Consider the following 18917-nt stretch of genomic DNA (forward strand, 5'->3'; position numbering starts at 1 on the left):
TATCCTCATGTACCACACTATGGTATCTTGGTCTTGTTCCTGATTCCCTTTTTGGTAATGTTGTTCTGCTGCCTCTCAATTCTCAGAGCTCTTAAAAAGCCTGGGCCGGGGGACGGTGAAAAGGAGTCTGGAAATAACTTGAAGATGAAGGCCTTTAAGATAATTTTGATTCTCATGACGTCTGTGGCAGTAAACTATATCCCATTACTAGTGGTTGTCATCCTGATTGATCAATCGAATAGGGTGGAATTAATTGCTCCCAGTGTTTGCATCAACATGGCTGTGTTGTGTGGGTTGGTGCAGCCCTTTCTCTACCTCCACAGGGCTGGGAAACTGCCCTGTACCAGGAGTCCAACAGATGATTGAGATGGAAATGTAGCCCCTCCATTCTCTCTCTCCATTTTTTTCAGTCGCTAAAATCACAAATACACAAATCTTCACTCACATGCACACACACCACAAGTGTTCAGGCTGTGGGTGGATTTGCTTAATTGACGTATCAGTCCTCTCGGTCAGACAGATGTAAATCTGACACTCCTCATAGGAGAGACAATTTTCAGCACCACAGGTCAGACCCAATTTGGGTTGTTTAAAGCTACAGTCTGGGATTAGAAAAACAACAAAACAGCCACCCTGCCACTGGTATACAGCTGATAGAACATGGAATCCACATGATAGTTTCAAACATAATTAGAAGAGCAATGTATAGATCTATACATCGGTTTGTTTACGAGTAATAAAAAACATTTTGTGCTATGAAAGGGTATGACAGTTGTGCTTAGCTAAAATGTAGCTATGTTATATTATTCCTCTAGAGTCAATGGATAGGCCTATATAAATAATTTAAATGACAATTGAACAGATTCCCAGACTGTATTTTTAAAACCCTGATATTGGGCTTTGTTGTGCTTTGAATAGACCTGCTTTCTGTGTTTACAAACATTGCCGCATGAGGGTGAAGCACGCAAATTGGTGGGAGAACAAGTGGGTGTTCTTAAAGAACACCAGCAAAAAAATCTGCTATTTACATGTTGCTTATCAATGCACTTGATTACAATTTGATTTTAAGGCCTCCCTTTATCTAAAAATAAATACATGCAGAACCTCTTCGCTTCAGTCTCACCTTTTGATGCTCTCGTGACATTCACTTGACAGAAAATCATGACATCACAAGTAGGACCTCCCATCCATAGAATGGCACATTTCCATCTGGAACTCTCATGTTGTTTAGAGGTGTAACCAGACCTCACCTTCTTGACCTACCCTCGCTTAATCCGTTGACTCTCCAATAGGGAAAATGTGTTTCTCATTACTCCCTCAGAACAACAGATCTATATGTGCTTTATTTCAAAGGGATATTGTATCCATTCCTTATGTCACAAGTTACTGGAATACAATTGTTGATAATATCTGTTGGAAAAAAGTCTGGTTATAACCACACAAATACCTGCTTGTTGACAAGGTCAAAGAGGCATCTTTCAGAATGATCCATAAGTATTACCCAGCGAATAATTTTACCTCATAAATCTAAATGAATTGTGCTAATGGAAAAAATGCCATATTCATAAATGTAAATTCACAAATAAAAAAACTCTTCTGTGTTTTCTATAATTTCAAACAGTACATTAAGACCATTCTACATTCTTCTAAAAATAAAGCTGTTAAAACAATCAATATGTGTGCATCTTTTAAGGTCAATATGTGTGCATCTTTTAAGGTCTATAATCTGTAATTTGCATGTTATCATTGTCTGTTTGTATACTTCTTGTATGTAAACAGTTTTTTTCTGCAATATTTAAAATAAAATAGAATGACTAACTATACTCGTTATTACCGTCTTTCTTCACTTATAATTATATTTTTATGCTTCCTTGAGCTCAATGATTTGATTATTCTAAGAAGCATGACTGAATCACTAAAAGCTGATCTTTCCTTCATGAAATATTGTAGTTTTGTGTATAATAGAAAACCTATAAGACTATGCAGTGGTGGAAAAAGTACCCAATTTTCATACTTGAGTAAAAGTATAGATATCTTAATAGAAAGTTACTCAAGTAAAAGTCACCCAGTAAAATACTACTTTAGTAAAAGTCTAAAAGTATATGCTTTAAAATATACTCAAGTATCAAAAGTAAATGCAATTGCTAAAATATACTTAAGTATCAAAATTATTTCAAATGATTTATATTAAGCAAAGCAGACAGCAATATTTTCTTGTTTTTAAAATGTATGGATAACCAGGGGCACACCCCAACACTCAGACAATATTTACAAAATATGCATTTGTGAGTCCTCCAAAACATAAGCAGTGTGGATGTGTTCTCTTGATAAGTCTATGAATTTCACAATGTTCCTGTCCTGCTAAGCATTCAAAAGGTAAGGAGTACTTTGGGTTGTCAGGTAAAAATGTATGGAGTAAAACCTACAATATTTTCTGTAGGAATGTAGTGAAGTAAAAGTAAAAGTTGTAAAAAATATATAAATAGTAAAGTAAAGTACAGATACCCCCAAAAACGACTTAAGTAATCATTTAAAGTATGTTTTCTTAATTACTTTATTCCACTGAGCCTATGTTCAAAATGCTCATCTATTATAAGATACTGTATAGCACTTGTATTGCATTTATTTAATTGTCCCCTACGATTAACTCGGGACGGGACTGTGGATCTGTTCGTTCTGTCTGTCCTTCCGTTCGTTCCATTCGTACATTCACACGCGATATCTCAGCACTTATTTTGATTTTGACGAAACTTGGGCGAATGATGCGTCTTGCCATTGGATCCGGCATTTAAACGACATTACACTCATTGTCCAGATGGTGGCGCTACAATACGCAATTGAAAATATACATTTAGAAAGGTCACGCTCCTCATCCCTTTTAACCTAGTCATGAAATTCGGTACATTGGTCCGTCTCGCCCAGAGCCGCAGACGTGGTAATATTGATGATTTGTCACCACTTATGGTTTGTTTACATAGCAAGTTGGAATAACTAATGTGGCAGGTTAGGAAAACGAATGCACCAGGTTATGTTAATTAACATGGCAGGTTAGGAGAATATGGTTAAGGTTAGGACATTTTGGGTTAGGCTTTGCTACAACGTTACAGTTGTCAACAACTGTTGCCTCCGACGCGACCGCTAGATGGAGCTGTAAGGCCTACTTAATCTAGTCACAATGGTAGAAAGGTGTGGAACGCCGTTTAGGTCTTTGCCTGTCAAAAAAGATACACGTCAAATAACACATTATAGAATGGTTTGTGTGCTGAATTTGCACGTGCAAGCCAATCGCCACCACTACTATAAGCTGTACAAAAAAGTCAGTAAACAAGCACACACCAGCCACGAACAATGTGTTTACAATACCGCGTTGGTAATAAACGCATTATTTGTTCGACCGCAATTTATTGGGTAGCTAGCTTTAGCTTTGTACCTACCTAGCACCAACACAATCAGCCTAAAAAACAATGACCAGTAGAAACTGCAGTCATTTTCATTATTCTTAGCAATGATTTAGGAATCCAAAATGTTGTTCGCCTATTGACATTTAACTTAACCCTGTTACCCAAAGCTAACGTTATAAGCAGCCAGCTAGCTTCACCTGGCTAGTGAGGCTGACTGGACTGGGCTATATGTTGTGAAGCTAGCCACAATAAGGAGTAGGCACACTAGTGGAATTTGCGGTTTGCCATCAAAATAAAAGTACCTATTTGAAAGTGATGCAGAAGGTTACAATTGGTGGAATCATGCCATATTTAGACTAGATAATGTAAAACAAGGTTGGAATGTGAAACAATGAAATGGGGTATCAGTCTTCTCGGTGACACCCACAGAACACAACAGTTAAGAGTTTACACAAATATTAGCGTTGTAGCTCTTATCGCGGGACAGTGACTGTGAAATCACCTCCACAGTCAGCATATTGTGTGTATTGATATTCATATTGCACTAAAGCTTTACCTAAGGATTGGGGATCAATGAAATGGGGTATCACTCAATACCCAATATATTTTTTCCCAACGTCCTCCTCAGAGTTATCAGACTCCAAAACATATTGTTTTTCCTCGGGAATAGTGTTTAATACACATAGTCGTTCTTTGATTCTTTTTTATTTCACCTTTATTTAATCAGGTTGGCCAGTTGAGAACAAGTTCTCATTTACAACTGCAATCTGGCCAAGATAAAGCAAAGTAGTGCGACACAAACAACTCAAGAGTTACAGATGGGATAAACAAACGTACAGTCAATAACACAATAGATAAATCTATATACAGTGTGTGCAAATTAAGTAAGATTTGGGAGTTAAGGCAATAAATAGGCCATAGTGGTGAAATAATGACAATTTAGCAATTAAACACTGGAGTGATAGATGTGCAGAAGATGAATGTGCGAGTAGAGATACTGGGGTGCAAAGGAGCAAAAAAACAAAAAAGCAATATGGGGATGAGGTAGTTGGGTGGGCTATTTACAGATGGGCTGTGTACAGGTTCAATGATTGGTAAGCTGCTCTGACAGCTGATGCATAAAGTTAGTGAGGGAGATATAAGACTCCAGCTTCGGTGATTTTTGCAATTTGTTGGCAGCAGAGAACTGGAAGGAAAGGCGGCCAAAGGGAGAGTTGGCTTTGGGGATGACCAGTGAAATATACCTGCCGGAATGCGTGCTACGGTTGGGTGCTGCTATGGTGACCAGTGAGCTGAGATAAGGTGGGGCTTTACCCAGCAAAGGCTTATACAGTGGCTCCAAGTCAGTATTTGATACACTGCCGATTTTGCAGGTTTTCCTACTTACAAAGCATGTAGAGGTCTGTCATTTTTATCATAGGTACACTTCAACGGAATCTAAAACAAAAATCCAGAAAATCACATTGTATGATTATTAAGTAATTAATTTGCATTTTATTGCATGACATAAGTATTTGATCACCTACCAACCAGTAAGAATTCCGGCTCTCAAAGACCTGATAGTTTTCTTTAAGAAGCCCTCCTGTTCTCCACTCATTACCTGTATAAACTGCACCTGTTTGAACTCCTTACCTGTATAAAAGACACCTGTCCACACACTCAATCAAACAGACTCCAACCTCTCCACAATGGCCAAGACCAGAGCGCTGTGTAAGTACATCAGGAATAAAATTGTAGACCTGCACAAGGCTGGGATGGGCTACATGACAATAGGCAAGCAGCTTGGTGAGAAGGCAACAACTGTTGGCGCAATTATTAGAAAATGGAAGAAGTTCAAGATGACGGTCAATCACCCTCGGTCTGGGGCTCCATGCAAGATCTCACCTCGTGGGGCATCAATGATCATGAGGAAGGTGAGGGATCAGCCCAGAACTACACAGCAGGACCTGGTCAATGACCTGAAGAGAGCTGGGACCACAGTCTCAAAGAAAACCATTAGTAACACACTATGCCGTCATGGATTAAAATCCTGCAGCGCACACAAGGCCCCCCTGCTCAAGCCAGCGCAAGTCCAGGCCCATCTGAAGTTTGCCAATGACCATCTGGATGATTCAGAGGAGGAATGGGAGAAGGTCTTGTGATCTGATGAGACAAAAATAGAGCTTTTTGGTTAAAACTCTACTCGCCGTGTTTGGAGGAAGAAGAAGGATGAGTACAACCCCAAGAACACTATCCCAACCGTGAAGCATGGAGGTGGAAACATAATTCTTTGGGGATGCTTTTCTGCAAAGGGGACAGGACGACTGCACCATATTGAGGGGAGGATGGATGGGGCCATGTATCGCGAGATCTTGGCCAACAACCTCCTTCCCTCAGTAAGAGCATTGAAGATGAGTCATGGCTGGATCTTCCAGCATGACAATGACCCGAAACACACAGCCAGGGCAACTAAGGAGTGGCTCCGTAAGAAGCAACTCAAGGTCCTGGAGTGGCCTAGCCAGTCTCCAGACCTGAGCCCAATAGAAAATCTTTGGAGGGAGCTGAAAGTCCGTATTGCCCAGCAACAGCCCCGAAACATGAAGGATCTGGAGAAGGTCTGTATGGAGGAGTGGGCCAAAATCCCTGCTGCAGTGTGTGCAAACCTCGTCAAGAACTACAGGAAACGTATGATCTCTGTAATTGCAAACAAAGGTTTATATACCAAATATTAAGTTCTGCTTTTCTGATGTATTAAAATACTTATGTCATGCAATAAAATGCAAATGAATTACTTAAAAATCGTACAATGTGATTTTTCTGGATTTCTGTTTATAGATTCAGTCTCTCACATTTGAAGTGTACCTATGATAAAAATTACAGACCTCTACATGCTTTCTAAGTGGGAAAACCTGCAAAATCGGCAGTGTATCAAATACTTGTTCTCCCCACTGTAGATGACCTGGAGCCAGTGGGTTTGGCGACGAATATGAAGCCCGAGGGCCAGCCAAGGAGAGCATACAGGTCGCAGTGGTGGGTAGTATATGAGGCTTTGGTGACAAAACGGATGGCACTGTGATAGACTACATCCAATTTAGAGTAGAGTGTTGGGGGGCTATTTTGTAAATGAGATCACCGAAGTCAAGGATCTGTAGGATAGTCAGTTTTACGAGGGTATGTTTAGCAGCATGAGTGAAGGATGCTTTGTTGCGAACTCGGAAGCCGATTCTAGATTTAATTTTGGATTGGAGATGCTTAATGTGAGTCTGAAAGGAGAGTTCACAGGTCTAACCAGACACATAGGTTTTTGTAGTTGTCCACATATTCTAAGTCAGAGCAGTCCAGAGGCGTAATGCTAGACGGGTGGGCGGGTGCAGGCAGCGATCGTTTGAAGAGCATGCATTTAGTTTTACTTGCATTTAAGAGCAGCTGGAGGCCACGGCAGGAGTGTTGTATGTCATTGAAGCTTGTCTGGAGGTTTGGGCTGAGTTCAGTATGTTTTTACATCCTGATACATTAAATTGAACGGAAACAGTGCTGTACTGAATGACCAGTTGTAAACAGGTAGAGGTTGGGGAACGCCGTCAGCATGGCCACTTCCCTTTAGATATATCGGTCATTGCTTCAAGCCACGCTCACCAAACTGGAGCAAACCTACCTCAAAGTCTGTTCAAGAACGTTTTGGGGAAACGTATAGTTCAGTACAAACCGTTCTGCAAAGTAGCAAACGTTCAAGCGAACTGAGGAAACGCACCTCAGGCGATATTTCTTTTGGAACTCAGTTCTCTTAAAGGAGAAGCATGCTATTTTGACATGTAAAAAATAATAATAATCTAAAAATGTATCGAATGCAATTCTTAAGTATAGAGTAATGAATTACATTTTTTAAATAATATTAAACAGCTTTTTAAAGGTGGCGGCAGGTAGTCTAGCGGTTAGAGCTTTGGGCCAGTAACCGAGACGTTACTGTTTCAAATCCATGAGCTGACAAGGTGAAACATCTATCAATGTGCCCTTGAGCAAGGCACTTAACCCCTAATTGCTCCAGGATTGCCGTTAATAATGGCAGACACTGGCCGTAATCCCACTCTCCAAAGGTTTCTCAGGGAGAGTTGGGATATGCAAAAATCACATTTCCAATTCACAAGTGTGTATTAATGCAATTCACAAGTGTGAAATAGGGCAAATATAAGCACCCACCAAATGATTTTGTATTTATTTATTATAAATATAGACTATTAATAGCTGCATATACAGAGAAAGCATGCCAAGCTATAGGCCCTGCATGACCCCAATGCATTTAAAATGTACACCATGTCCGGGCCAGTAGAAATTTTGTTCAGGCCTGTAGACTTTTGGCCAACTGGCCCAATTGGACCAACTGGCCCACAAAGATCATTGTGGACCCTGTCATAGGCTACAAATTACCTGACTAGGTCATGAGATAAGGGAAAACTCCAGGCCACAGAAAATACACCTTTGAACCCGTGGTGCCGCGTCTGCTCTCCTCACAATGAACAAATTCCCTTCAGGGACCCATAAGGTCCGCCATTTTGCATTTTGTGAAAAACACTTAAAACGCTACTCTTCTGGCACCGAATTACTGATATGCATGAAACTTGATATTTGTCATCTATGGACAATGGTCTCTCGATTAAATATTTTTCAGACTATTACCTAAAATAAAATGGCTGCTATTGACCAATAAACATTCATGTGGGTGTGGTCTGGCACATAAACACATATAAATAAGTCAAGGATATTCATATTGTCACACAATTTGGTACACATGTTGCAAACACTGTCAAGACTCACCATATGCAAGAACATTCACATTGATCACATGGTATCACTATAATGGGCACATATTTAAATTTCTTGATCTGTTTGACTCAGAGTGCTGAAATTTGGCAGACATGCTCAAGGATATGAGTCTAGCTAACCTATGTGATATCTCAGACACCACTGGCCTGATTTCGATGAAACTTGGGTGAATGATGCGTCTTGCCACAGAGATCCGGCATTAGCTAAATTACACTGACTGGCCCAAGCGGGGTGCTGCATCATTTGTGGATGACTACATGTTTACTGTTGCCTTTTAAAAATGTATTTAAACAAGGAATCACATTGAGACCAAGGCCTCTCTTTCATAGAAATCATAGAACATTCACAATATTTACAAATCCAACACAATAAAAAACATACAATATTTACAAGCAATTTAAGAAAAGTGACTTACAAAACATGCTCATGAAAAACAACACATTCCTCAGTAAAAAAGTAATCAACCAGCCTTCTGAACTGCTGCACCAAAACATCCAGCCTTAGAGAGTTCTGGAGATCATTCTACAAGGTGCAAAAAAAAACGAAACACAGATCTACCTAAGGGGCCAAAAGGATCTCCAGAGTTAGTCATCCCTTTGATTGGGTTTGGTGATGCCTTTTTCGAAACTTGTAATTAAAAATGTAGCAAACCAACAGAGTAAAAAGTTTAAATGCATTGTATTGCATGTGTTTCTATGTATTTTAAGAACATATTATTCATGATATTGCTGATAATAAAACTCTATAAACAATGAAAAAACATTTTTTTACCTTTATTTTATTACATAAAACAACTACAATACAAAACACATTTTTACACAGTTACAATATTACAGGTAAATGTCGCTGAACATTATGCTAATATAAACCAAGTGTGACCCAACTTAAAAAGTCAGTCCTCAGGATGACTGTCATGTCTTCTTACAAAACCTAAAAAGGGGATACAGAAAGTTAAGTAGGCTATGTATTAAGTCAGATTTAATCAGTATACTGAAAATGAATTCCACATACAGTTGAAGTCGGACTTTTACATACACTTAGGTTGGAGTCATAAAAACTCGGTTTTCAACCACTCCACAAATTTTTTGTTAACAAATTATAGTTTGTCAAGTCGGTTAGGACATCTACTTTGTGGATGACACAAGTCATTTTTCCAACAATTGTTTACAGAAAGATTATTTCACTTATAATTCACTGTATCACAATTCCAGTGGGTCAGAAGTTTACATACACTAAGTTGACTATGCCTTTAAACAGCTTGGAAAATGCCAGAAAATTATGTCATGGCTTTAGAAGCTTCTGATAGGCTAATTGACATCATTTGAGTGAATTGTAGGTGTACCTGTGGATGTATTTCAAGGCCTCCCTTCAAACTCAGTGTCTCTGTGCTTGACATCATGGGAAAATCAAAATAAATCAGCCAAGACCTCAGAAATAAATTGTAGACCTCCACAAGGTTCATCCTTGGGAGCAATTTCCAAATGCCTGAAGGTACCACGTTCATCTGTACAAACAATAGTACGCAAGTAAAGTATAAACACGATGGGACCATGCAGCCGTCATACCACCCAGGAAGGAGACACGTTCTGAATCCTAGAGATTAACGTATTTTGATGCGAAAAGTTCAAATCAATCCCAGAACAACAGAAAAGGACCTTGTGAAGATGCTGGAGGAAACAGGTACAAAAGTATCTATATCCACAGTAAAATGAGTCCTATATCAACATAACCTGAAAGGCCGCTCAGCAAGGAAGAAGCCACTGCTCCAATACCACCATAAAAAGCCAGACTATGGTTTGCAACTGCACATGGGGACAAATATTGTACTTTTTGGAAAAATGTCCTCTGGTCTGATTAAACAAAAATAGAACTGTTTGACCATAATGACCATCGTTATGTTTGGGAGAAAAAGGGGGAGGCTTGCAAGCCGAACAACACCATCCCAACCGTGAAGCAAGGGGGTTGCAGCATCATGTTGTGGAGGTGCTTTGCTGCAGGAGGGACTGGTGCACTTCATAAAATAGATGGCATCATGAGGCAGGAAAAGTATGTGGATATTTTGAAGCAACATCTCAAGACATCAGTCAGGAAGTTAAAGCTTGGTCGCAAATGACTCTTCCAAATGGACAATGACCCCAAGCATATTTCCAAAGTTGTGGCAAAATGGATTAAGGACAACAAAGTCAAGGAATGGCCATCACAAAGCCCTGACCTCAATCTTATCGAAAATTTGTGGGCAAAACTGAAAAAGCGTGTGCGAGCAAGGAGACCTTCAAACCTGACTCCGTTACCCCAGCTCTGTCAGGAGGAATGGGCCAAAATTCACCCAACTTATTGTGGGAAGCTTGTGGAAGGCTACCTGAAACGTTTGATCCAAGTTAAACAATTTAAAGGCAATGCTACCAAATACTAATTGAGTGTATGTCAACTTCTGACCCACTGGGAATGTGATGAAAGAAATAAAAGCTTAAATAAATCATTCTCTCTACTATTATTCTGACATTTCACATTCTTAAAATAAAGTGGTGATTCTGCCTGTCCTAAATCAGTGAATCTTTACTAGGATTAAATGTCAGGAATTGTGTAAATCTGAGTTTAAATGTATTTGGCTAAGGTGTATGTAAACTTCCGACTTCAACTGTATCATAAATGTCATATGTAGGCATACACACTAGGATAGGATAGATCTTACCAGGTGTAACAGTGTCCCAGAAAAATGGCCAAAGCAAAGACTCCAATTGATCCCCCAGCAAAAAGCGATGAAACCTTCATTATGTAGGATATATCTGCCAAACGAGAGAAGGCAACATCAATAGAACAATCTGATTAAACCAAAACAGTGGGCTAAATATGAGATAAGAAACCCTTACCTCTCACTTTTGCCCAAATAACACAAGAGTGCTTGAAATCCTAGAAAATAGTTCAAATGGCACATACAGAATGACTAATTATTAATGCAGGAGTTCTATAAGATCAACAAGCATGATCAATAATAATTTGTTAAAGATGACCTTCAAAACTGTCCTTCCTTTTATATGAATAAACTCCATATATCATTTATGTCCAATGCATAGCAGTTAGTCTTACCCCTCCCCATTGACTGACAGCTCGTAATATGATGTAATAGTCTCTGCCGTTCTGTAAAGGAGCATTGTAGAACCCTCCATAGTAGTGTCCATCGCCCAAAGTCAGGTTCATCTCTTTCCCTATATCCCTCAGATGGAGCTGGGCAGTGATGTACTGTCCATGGGGCTTCCTCTGACTGGAGAAGTCTGGGGTGTTAAGAGAGCTGCAGTCAAACACAAGAGTCCCCTCCAGTGGCAACACAAACACCTGGTAGAAACTGTAAACCCAGGGACAAAAGAGAAAAGGGTTTGTGTCGTAATAGCCAGACCTCAGTGGGCAAATTTCAAGATACAAAATCAGCTTTTAGTACGGGAGAGCGTTGGAGGTAAAATTATGAATTACCTAATTGGGTCCAGAGTGTTAGCTGATCTGCGTAGCCACAAAGTGGGCAATGGAGCCTCAATTTCTCTGTATAAAATCTCTGGGGCTTGAGGCACTATAAGATTAGAAGGTATTGACACATGTAATAACATTGGGTTTCATATCCAAGTCAAAGTCAATATTCTCCTCCATGTTTCTCATATCTTCAAATATTTATTAATCAAATTGTCATTGTTAGTCAAGGGTGTTTGTAGTGTACCTTGTAGGCTGGTGTTTGTTGTGAGTGTGGAGGTGAACCTGGCAGACAGTGCAGTGACGCTGATGGTGTAGTTGGTAACAGGCAGCAGGTTCAGGCAGATCTCAGGGTGGTCTGAAGTGGAGCTGAGGAGCTTCTTCCTCTTGTCATGGAATGACCTTTGATAGGCCCTGAATCCCACAAATACTACCTGTTACATAGAGATCAAATAATGATGGTCAAGGTGTAGGAAGTTCAGAGAGCACTTTTATAATCAATAATATTATCATATTTTAAGGTCTTCGTTATTAAGGTAAACTTACTCGGTAATTCTCTGTGTCTTCTTCATACTTGTCTGCTTTCCAACGCAAACATTTTTCATGAAAGACAACCAAGTCGCTGATGGCAGGCTTGATTTCTGGTCGTCACAAGGGATGACAAACAATGTGTTAAAAAAAGAGTGGAATGAAAATAATCACTGATCTACACTAATTCCTTCCACATACTAAAAGGTTTTTCAAATGAACTATAGTTCACAGATTTATGAATGCATACCTCTGCATCGCATTGTGGCAGCTTGCCACTTCCCAGTGATGTCACAAACAGAGGTGTTTCTTCCTCTCCAGCTGTGGAATCCTTCCAGACAACGATGGAACACAACACTTGTGTTCTGCAGCACCACCTCTGTGTTGGCCAGAGCAGGGGCCGGTCCACATTTAGCTGTCAAAACAAGGTGGATCAATTGAATTATGTGAGTATTACCATAAAATATTAGATTACACTGCACAGTATACACAAATGCTAGTCTTGATTATTTTGTTGCATCATACTCATGATCATGATTAAACATGAATTTACAACCCATTACCCAATACAAAATTACCCCCTTCTGGTACAGAATAGTAAGTGCTGAAAGCACATCTACTACATAGGTGGGCACATTCATGATAGACAGACAACATCAATTTGAATGTGAGCACTTTGACACAATATAATGAGTTCACGGCAGTAACTGTTACAGTGTGCCCGCACAGACAATTGATCACGCAGCAGAATAGGGTTTGCTTCAGAGTGAGATATTGTTACTGTACCTTTGCATATTATTGAAACAATTCCCCACTGTCCTGATGATATACATGTTGAGAGACTATTTCCTCCCTCCTGGTAAAATCCATCCTTACATACATACTCAATCACACTGCCCAGGACAGTTGTATTGTCCCACAGCATGTTAGTATGGGGAAGGGTTAGTGGAGCCCCACAGTTTAACTCTGTTCACAGAAATCAGTTGAGGTTTGTTTGGTTAAACATAAAGAGACGAAAACATTACTGTACATGTTTAAGTTATTCAAGCAAAATGACTCATACAGTACAATAACAAAGCAAATGTGCATTTGAATATAGATGAAAACACATGTCTTTGAAAGACCATCATTATAGTGCTGGTAATAGAAATGCACCTTCACATTGAATTTCTATATCTTCCCAAAGTCCATTCTCTCCACACTCAGTGTAACATTTCCCACTCGTAGAGTAATATCCTTCAACACATTGGTAATAAACCACACTACCAATCAACGATGTCTGGTCCCATAGCGTCTTAGCATGGGATATAAATACTGGCTCCCCACAGTCAATCTCTATAATATGAAAAGGGGATAGTGGTTATATAAGAGTTGGTATCATATGTAATTGTTATTAATGTGTCATGACCACACAGAAATGACTAATATAATACCTTCACATAAAAAAAGATGTCTGGTCCCACTGTCCATTGGCAGTGCATACTGATACATTTCCCTCTCCCACATTGTAATATCCAGAGTTACACTGATAAACCACCTCAGAGCCTATCCTGGTGCTCTGATCCCACAACATTACTGAGTGAGGGAGGGCAGGGGGCAAGCCACAGTCAACCTCTGATAGGCAAAGCAATGACATTGACCAGTGACCATTCCTAGATAACATGATAACATTTTTCTTTACAAACAAAACACTCATCCATCCACATGTTAAATACATGAATTAATGCAAAAATCTAAATGAAACAAAGCTAGGAGGGAAAATGTAATTAATTTTACCTTCACAAACAAGACTTGGGCCCTTCCACACACTTTCTGCCCCACAAACGGAGGAGTTCTCCCCGCTTTTCCAGAAGAATCCCTCAGAGCAGCCAAATTTAGCGACGCTGCCGTAATGTGTTCCTGTGGCTGACAGCTGGACTGCATTCAGAGCCGAGGGAGGCTGCCCACAATCAATGGCTACACATGGAGAAAAGGACAACACTACAGATACCATCGTTTTTGATAACACTACTGTCATTCTGCAGATTTTCTATAAATCATTTAATTATCCAGGTGCTCTGATCTCACAACATTACAGAGGGAGGGAGGGCAGGGGGAGAACCACAGTCAACCTCTAGAGAGAATGAGAGAATGGTTGAGATAACAGATAATTCACCAGGATATTTGTATAGTAAGGAGATTTGGCCTCACTGATATGATTCATACATACATTACACAAAATCTTAAAGGAGGTTTAACTAGAGAACATGTGAAAAAGTCATATACATTACCTTTACATGACAATGTTGCCTTTGTCCAGTTACCGTCTTTAGTGCATTTGGAAATATCCCCCCCTCGCTCTCTATGAAATCCCTCTTTACAGTAAAACAGAACAGTGCTGCCAGGGTTTGTGCTGCCATTCCACACCTGTCCAGTGTGGGGCAGTATAGGGGGACCGCCACACATTATTTCTAAGGGGGAAAGCAGTATGGAATTGATTATGTGTATCCTGGATGTAAAGCATAAGGAACATTTAGATTTGACTTTCAACACTTTAATTTCAACCACAGGTCTTATCTTATCAAGACATGTAGCTATTTATCAATAATGCTTTGTTTCTACTACTGTATCAGGGGGCTGAAAAACATGTATTTCTCATCATTTCATCTCTGTCAGTGTACGTAAGAAATGTTCAGTTACCTTTGCATGATAATGTTGCCTTTGTCCAGAAACCATTTTCTGTACAGTAGGAAATATTACCTCCTCCCTCTCTATGAAATCCCTCTTTACAGTAAAACAGCACAGTGCTGCCAGGGTTTGTGCTGCCATTCCACACCTGTCCAGTGTGGGGCAGTATAGGGGGATCACCACACGTTATCTCTACAAAGAGAAAGCATTACAACAGTGTGCAATTTCTGCACATTTCCATCAAGCAGACATTAATATCTTACATTTTGCACACACAATATTGTTCCATGGTATGATCAACATGACCTCTGAGGTATTTTTTAACGCACTTGGGTAATTCAGTTATGAGTTAGTTATGGATAACTTGTAAGGTATTGATTGCAGGTGGTAATGTTGTGAGGGAAGATTTATTTTACCTTCACATATAAAAGATGTCTGGTCCCACTGTCCATTGGCAGTGCATACTGATACATTTCCCTCTCCCACATTGTAATATCCAGAGTTACACTGATAAACCACCTCAGAGCCTATCCTGGTGCTCTGATCCCACAACATTACTGAGTGAGGGAGGGCAGGGGGAGAACTACAGTCAACCTCTACACAGAGAATGAGAGAATGGTTGAGATAACAGATAATTCACCAGGATATTTGTATAGGTAGTAGATTTGGCCTCTCTGATATGATTCCTACATGACATGTAGATTACAGAAAATCTCAAAAGAGGTTTCACAAGAGAATATGTGAGAAAGTATTACGTGGCAAAACTGTTACCTTTACATGACAACGTTGCCTTTGTCCAGTAACCATCTCTAGTGCATTGGGAAATATTCCCCCCTCCCTCTCTATAAAACCCTCCTTTACAGTAAAACAGCACAGTGCTGCCAGGGTTTGTGCTGCCATTCCACACCTGTCCAGTGTGGGGCAGTATAGGGGGATCACCACACGTTATCTCTATAAAGAGAAAGCATTACAACAGTGTGCAATTTCCATCAGGCAAACGTTCATGTCTGATATTTTGGACACACAATATAATTCATGGAATGGTCAACATGGCCTAGGAGGTATTTGTTAAAACACTTGGTTAATTACGTTCTGAGTTAGTTATGGATGTAAGGATGGTAATGCTGAGAGAGAAGATTTATTTTACCTGCACACAGCAAAGCTGACTTGTCCCACTGTCCATTGGCAGTGCATACTGATACATTTCCCTCTCCCACATTGTAATATCCAGAGTTACACTGATAAACCACCTCAGAGCCTATCCTGGTGCTCTGATCCCACAACATTACTGAGTGAGGGAGGGCAGGGGGCAAGCCACAGTCAACCTCTGATAGGCAAAGCAATGACATTGACCAGTGACCATTCCTAGACGCAGTACATGATAACATTTTTCTCTACAAACAAAACACTCATCCATCCACATGTTAAATACATGAATGAATGCAAAAATCTAAATGAAACAATGCTAGGAGGGAAAATGTAATTAATTTTACCTTCACAAACAAGACTTGGGCCCTTCCACACACTTTCTGCCCCACAAACGGAGGAGTTCTCCCCGCTTTTCCAGAAGAATCCCTCAGAGCAGCCAAATTTAGCGACGCTGCCGTAATGTGTTCCTGTGGCTGACAGCTGGACTGCATTCAGAGCCGAGGGAGGCTGCCCACAATCAATGGCTACACATGGAGAAAAGGACAACACTACAGATACCATCGTTTTTGATAACACTACTGTCATTCTGCAAATTTTCTATAAATCATGAAATTATTGCAGTGGCTACAGTATAGTATAAGGCAGCAGGCAAAGAGATTCTGAAACATGCATTTTTGAAGCATACAGCTCTCTGATTATTATCCATTATCTTATAATTGTACATATAATTTAACTGAAAAGTCTTACAATACTGAGCCCACAGTGGTTGGTGTTATTTACCTTTGCACAAGGCCTTGTCCTGGTGTGGGTGGAATGGCTCTGCTCCATTGTGAACCTGGTATCCCACTTGGCAGAGGCAGTTAAAATACCCCTGCATGTTTGTGCACTTACCCCCCTCACCACAGATCCCTTGGACTCTACACTCATTAATGTCTAGATAGAACCAACACAAATGTTGTGTTAGTATTATTAGTTAATGTGGTTGGGTAATGTACCCAGTTGTTAGGCGCCAATATGTGCGTGACTGTAGCACATTCACTCATTCTAAATTAGCATCAAGTTAATGTCCATAAAGCTTAAGAAGACTCACAATCATATATCATATCTGCCAAAGTGGCAATGATTTTTATGTCGCCCTTCTTTTCATAATGTTACAAAGCTGCTGAAGTATTCAGCATCAGTAATCGCTATAACTTACCCTGACAGCGGGTACCATCATTGGGGATGAAGATGGCCATGTTGTTGGAAGGGCTGTATCCTGCCAGGCACGTGCAGTAGAAGCTTCCATAGGTGTTATGGCAGGCAGTATGCTGCCCACAGATCTTATTGGCTCCTATCTGACATTCATTTTTGTCTGTAAGAGAGAAGAATAGTGGTAAAATAATAAAATAATCAATAAATACTAGTATAATATGAATACAACTGATACACATGAGATAAAAGATAAGTCATTCCTTCATCTTGAGTTTTTTACATGGAGATACACACCTTGACAGTAAGTTCTTCCATTACCAACAAAGCCATACATGCAGTTACAGGCTTTGCCGGTACCATCCACCTTCTCCTCACAGGTGGCGTTAGGGTGACAGGTGGCACACACATCCAACGTTTGACCAGTCACTCGCATTTCTAAGATAAAGAAAATATACACTACTAAGAGAAATCTTTGTTTGATGAAACCGTCACCTATAACTGTTATTTATTGAAATAGATACTCAATGTAAGAGCTTCACCATTATGATTTACAAAGGTTCTGTCAATATTCATTTGAATATATTACCAATGTGATTGATTTGTTTTGACCCACTCACCTGTCATGGCATGAGTAAGAAAGGCCAAGATCACAAGTGCTGTTCTCCAATACATCCTCTCAAAGTATGTCCATTTCCCTCTCTTAGAAATTGCAAAGACGCATCCTTTGTAAACACATCTGTATTTATTTCCGTCTTGCAGAACTCATGGTGCTGAGCGGATTTGATAACCAGGATGGAAAGAAGGGTATAAGAGTTAGCTGAGGTCACAATGAAATCCAACCGCCGCTCTCTCTTCTCAATGGTGATGTTGGCACTAGTGGTTTGGGGACATGTCTATCATCATCAGCATTTTGACACATTCAGTTTTTCTTCACATGTGTGATAATGTACTCTACGCTTTGGGAGACATCTGAAACACATTTTCAAATTGCACGGTCATGCTGTGTATGCTGATAAGAGCTATATTTGGCTCAGCAAACCTGCCTGGGGTTGATAATGAACATAACATTATGAACTAAACAAGTAAAAACTAGGTAAATTAGCAGACTCTTGATGATAACCATGGATATAAGAGTGACATTAACAATTGGTGATATTCAATTTATGAAAGTAAATTAACTAGGCTAACCTAGTTATTTATACATCCTACCTTTTCTTGAATCAACTTTATCCAGTGTTTGTGAGACCCATCATAACTACAATCCACGCTACGTGCTCTGTCACATGAATTAAAGGAAAACCCTGTCCATGAAAATGCACAAAAAAGGTGTGAAATTGAGTAAAACGGGCTCATCACTGCACCAATAGTGTCAACACAGTGAGAACAGCCATCCACCATTGAGCTGTTTCCAGTTGGTTCTTGGGTAGCGAGTTTATCTAGTATAATGTGGAAGGGGAAGATAAATCCATCATGCTGCTATCGCCCAGCCCACCAGGACTCAGTGGGGTCTCCCTCTATCACTCCTCCAGTGACCCCACACCTCACACTGCGCCTGCTGGAGAGGCCTGATTAAGCACCAGCCTGTCCCTCAAAACCACCAGACCCTCTGTAACACACTACACTAGGGTCTCTCCACCAGCAGCACATATGAGGAATGCAACATACGGTAACACAACATTGTAACTAGATAGACATAGAATGTCTAGAGCAGGCATAGGT

At 40.0% G+C, this 18917-nt stretch overlaps 1 protein-coding gene across 10 annotated transcripts; it reads right to left on the reverse strand.

Moving 5' to 3' along the window:
- Positions 1 to 8959: 8959 nt before the first annotated feature.
- Positions 8960 to 18629, reverse strand: susd1 (sushi domain containing 1). Of its 10 annotated transcripts, none has more exons than XM_046347765.1 (22): positions 18408 to 18627; positions 17816 to 17968; positions 17493 to 17633; positions 17203 to 17358; positions 16785 to 16937; positions 16349 to 16528; positions 16003 to 16182; positions 15627 to 15806; positions 15272 to 15451; positions 14868 to 15047; positions 14459 to 14638; positions 13965 to 14144; positions 13344 to 13523; positions 12975 to 13154; positions 12439 to 12603; positions 12207 to 12301; positions 11908 to 12094; positions 11670 to 11763; positions 11289 to 11473; positions 11072 to 11111; positions 10894 to 10987; positions 8960 to 9131 (listed from the first exon to the last, which is right to left on the reverse strand). In XM_046347765.1, exons 2-22 carry the CDS (start codon positions 17868 to 17870, stop codon positions 9123 to 9125), a joined length of 2994 nt encoding a protein of 997 aa, XP_046203721.1. In that variant the 5' UTR covers positions 17871 to 17968; positions 18408 to 18627; the 3' UTR covers positions 8960 to 9122. The 10 variants fall into 10 exon arrangements, 9 of the variants coding, with proteins under 9 accessions (XP_046203721.1, XP_046203719.1, XP_046203722.1 ...); XM_046347763.1 differs by having other exon boundaries at positions 11289 to 11544; positions 18408 to 18626; XR_006838574.1 differs by lacking the exon at positions 11072 to 11111 and having other exon boundaries at positions 11289 to 11544.
- Between the last annotated feature and the right edge of the window lie 288 nt (positions 18630 to 18917).

This window comes from Oncorhynchus gorbuscha, linkage group LG04 (assembly GCF_021184085.1).
Source record: "Oncorhynchus gorbuscha isolate QuinsamMale2020 ecotype Even-year linkage group LG04, OgorEven_v1.0, whole genome shotgun sequence".
NCBI lineage: Eukaryota > Metazoa > Chordata > Actinopteri > Salmoniformes > Salmonidae > Oncorhynchus > Oncorhynchus gorbuscha.

Excerpts from the sequence above, each read along its gene's own strand:
- susd1 (XM_046347763.1), bottom strand. The coding sequence starts at position 17,870 with ATGTATTGGAGAACAGCACTTGTGATCTTGGCCTTTCTTACTCATGCC. Across the intron at positions 16,183-16,348 it reads CCCAAGTCTTGTTTGTGAAG|AGGTTGACTGTGGCTTGCCC; the intron begins GTAAAATTAATT and ends TTTGCCTATCAG. Across the intron at positions 14,639-14,867 it reads GGCAACATTATCATGCAAAG|AAATAATGTGTGGCGGTCCC; the intron begins GTAACTGAACAT and ends TTTCCCCCTTAG.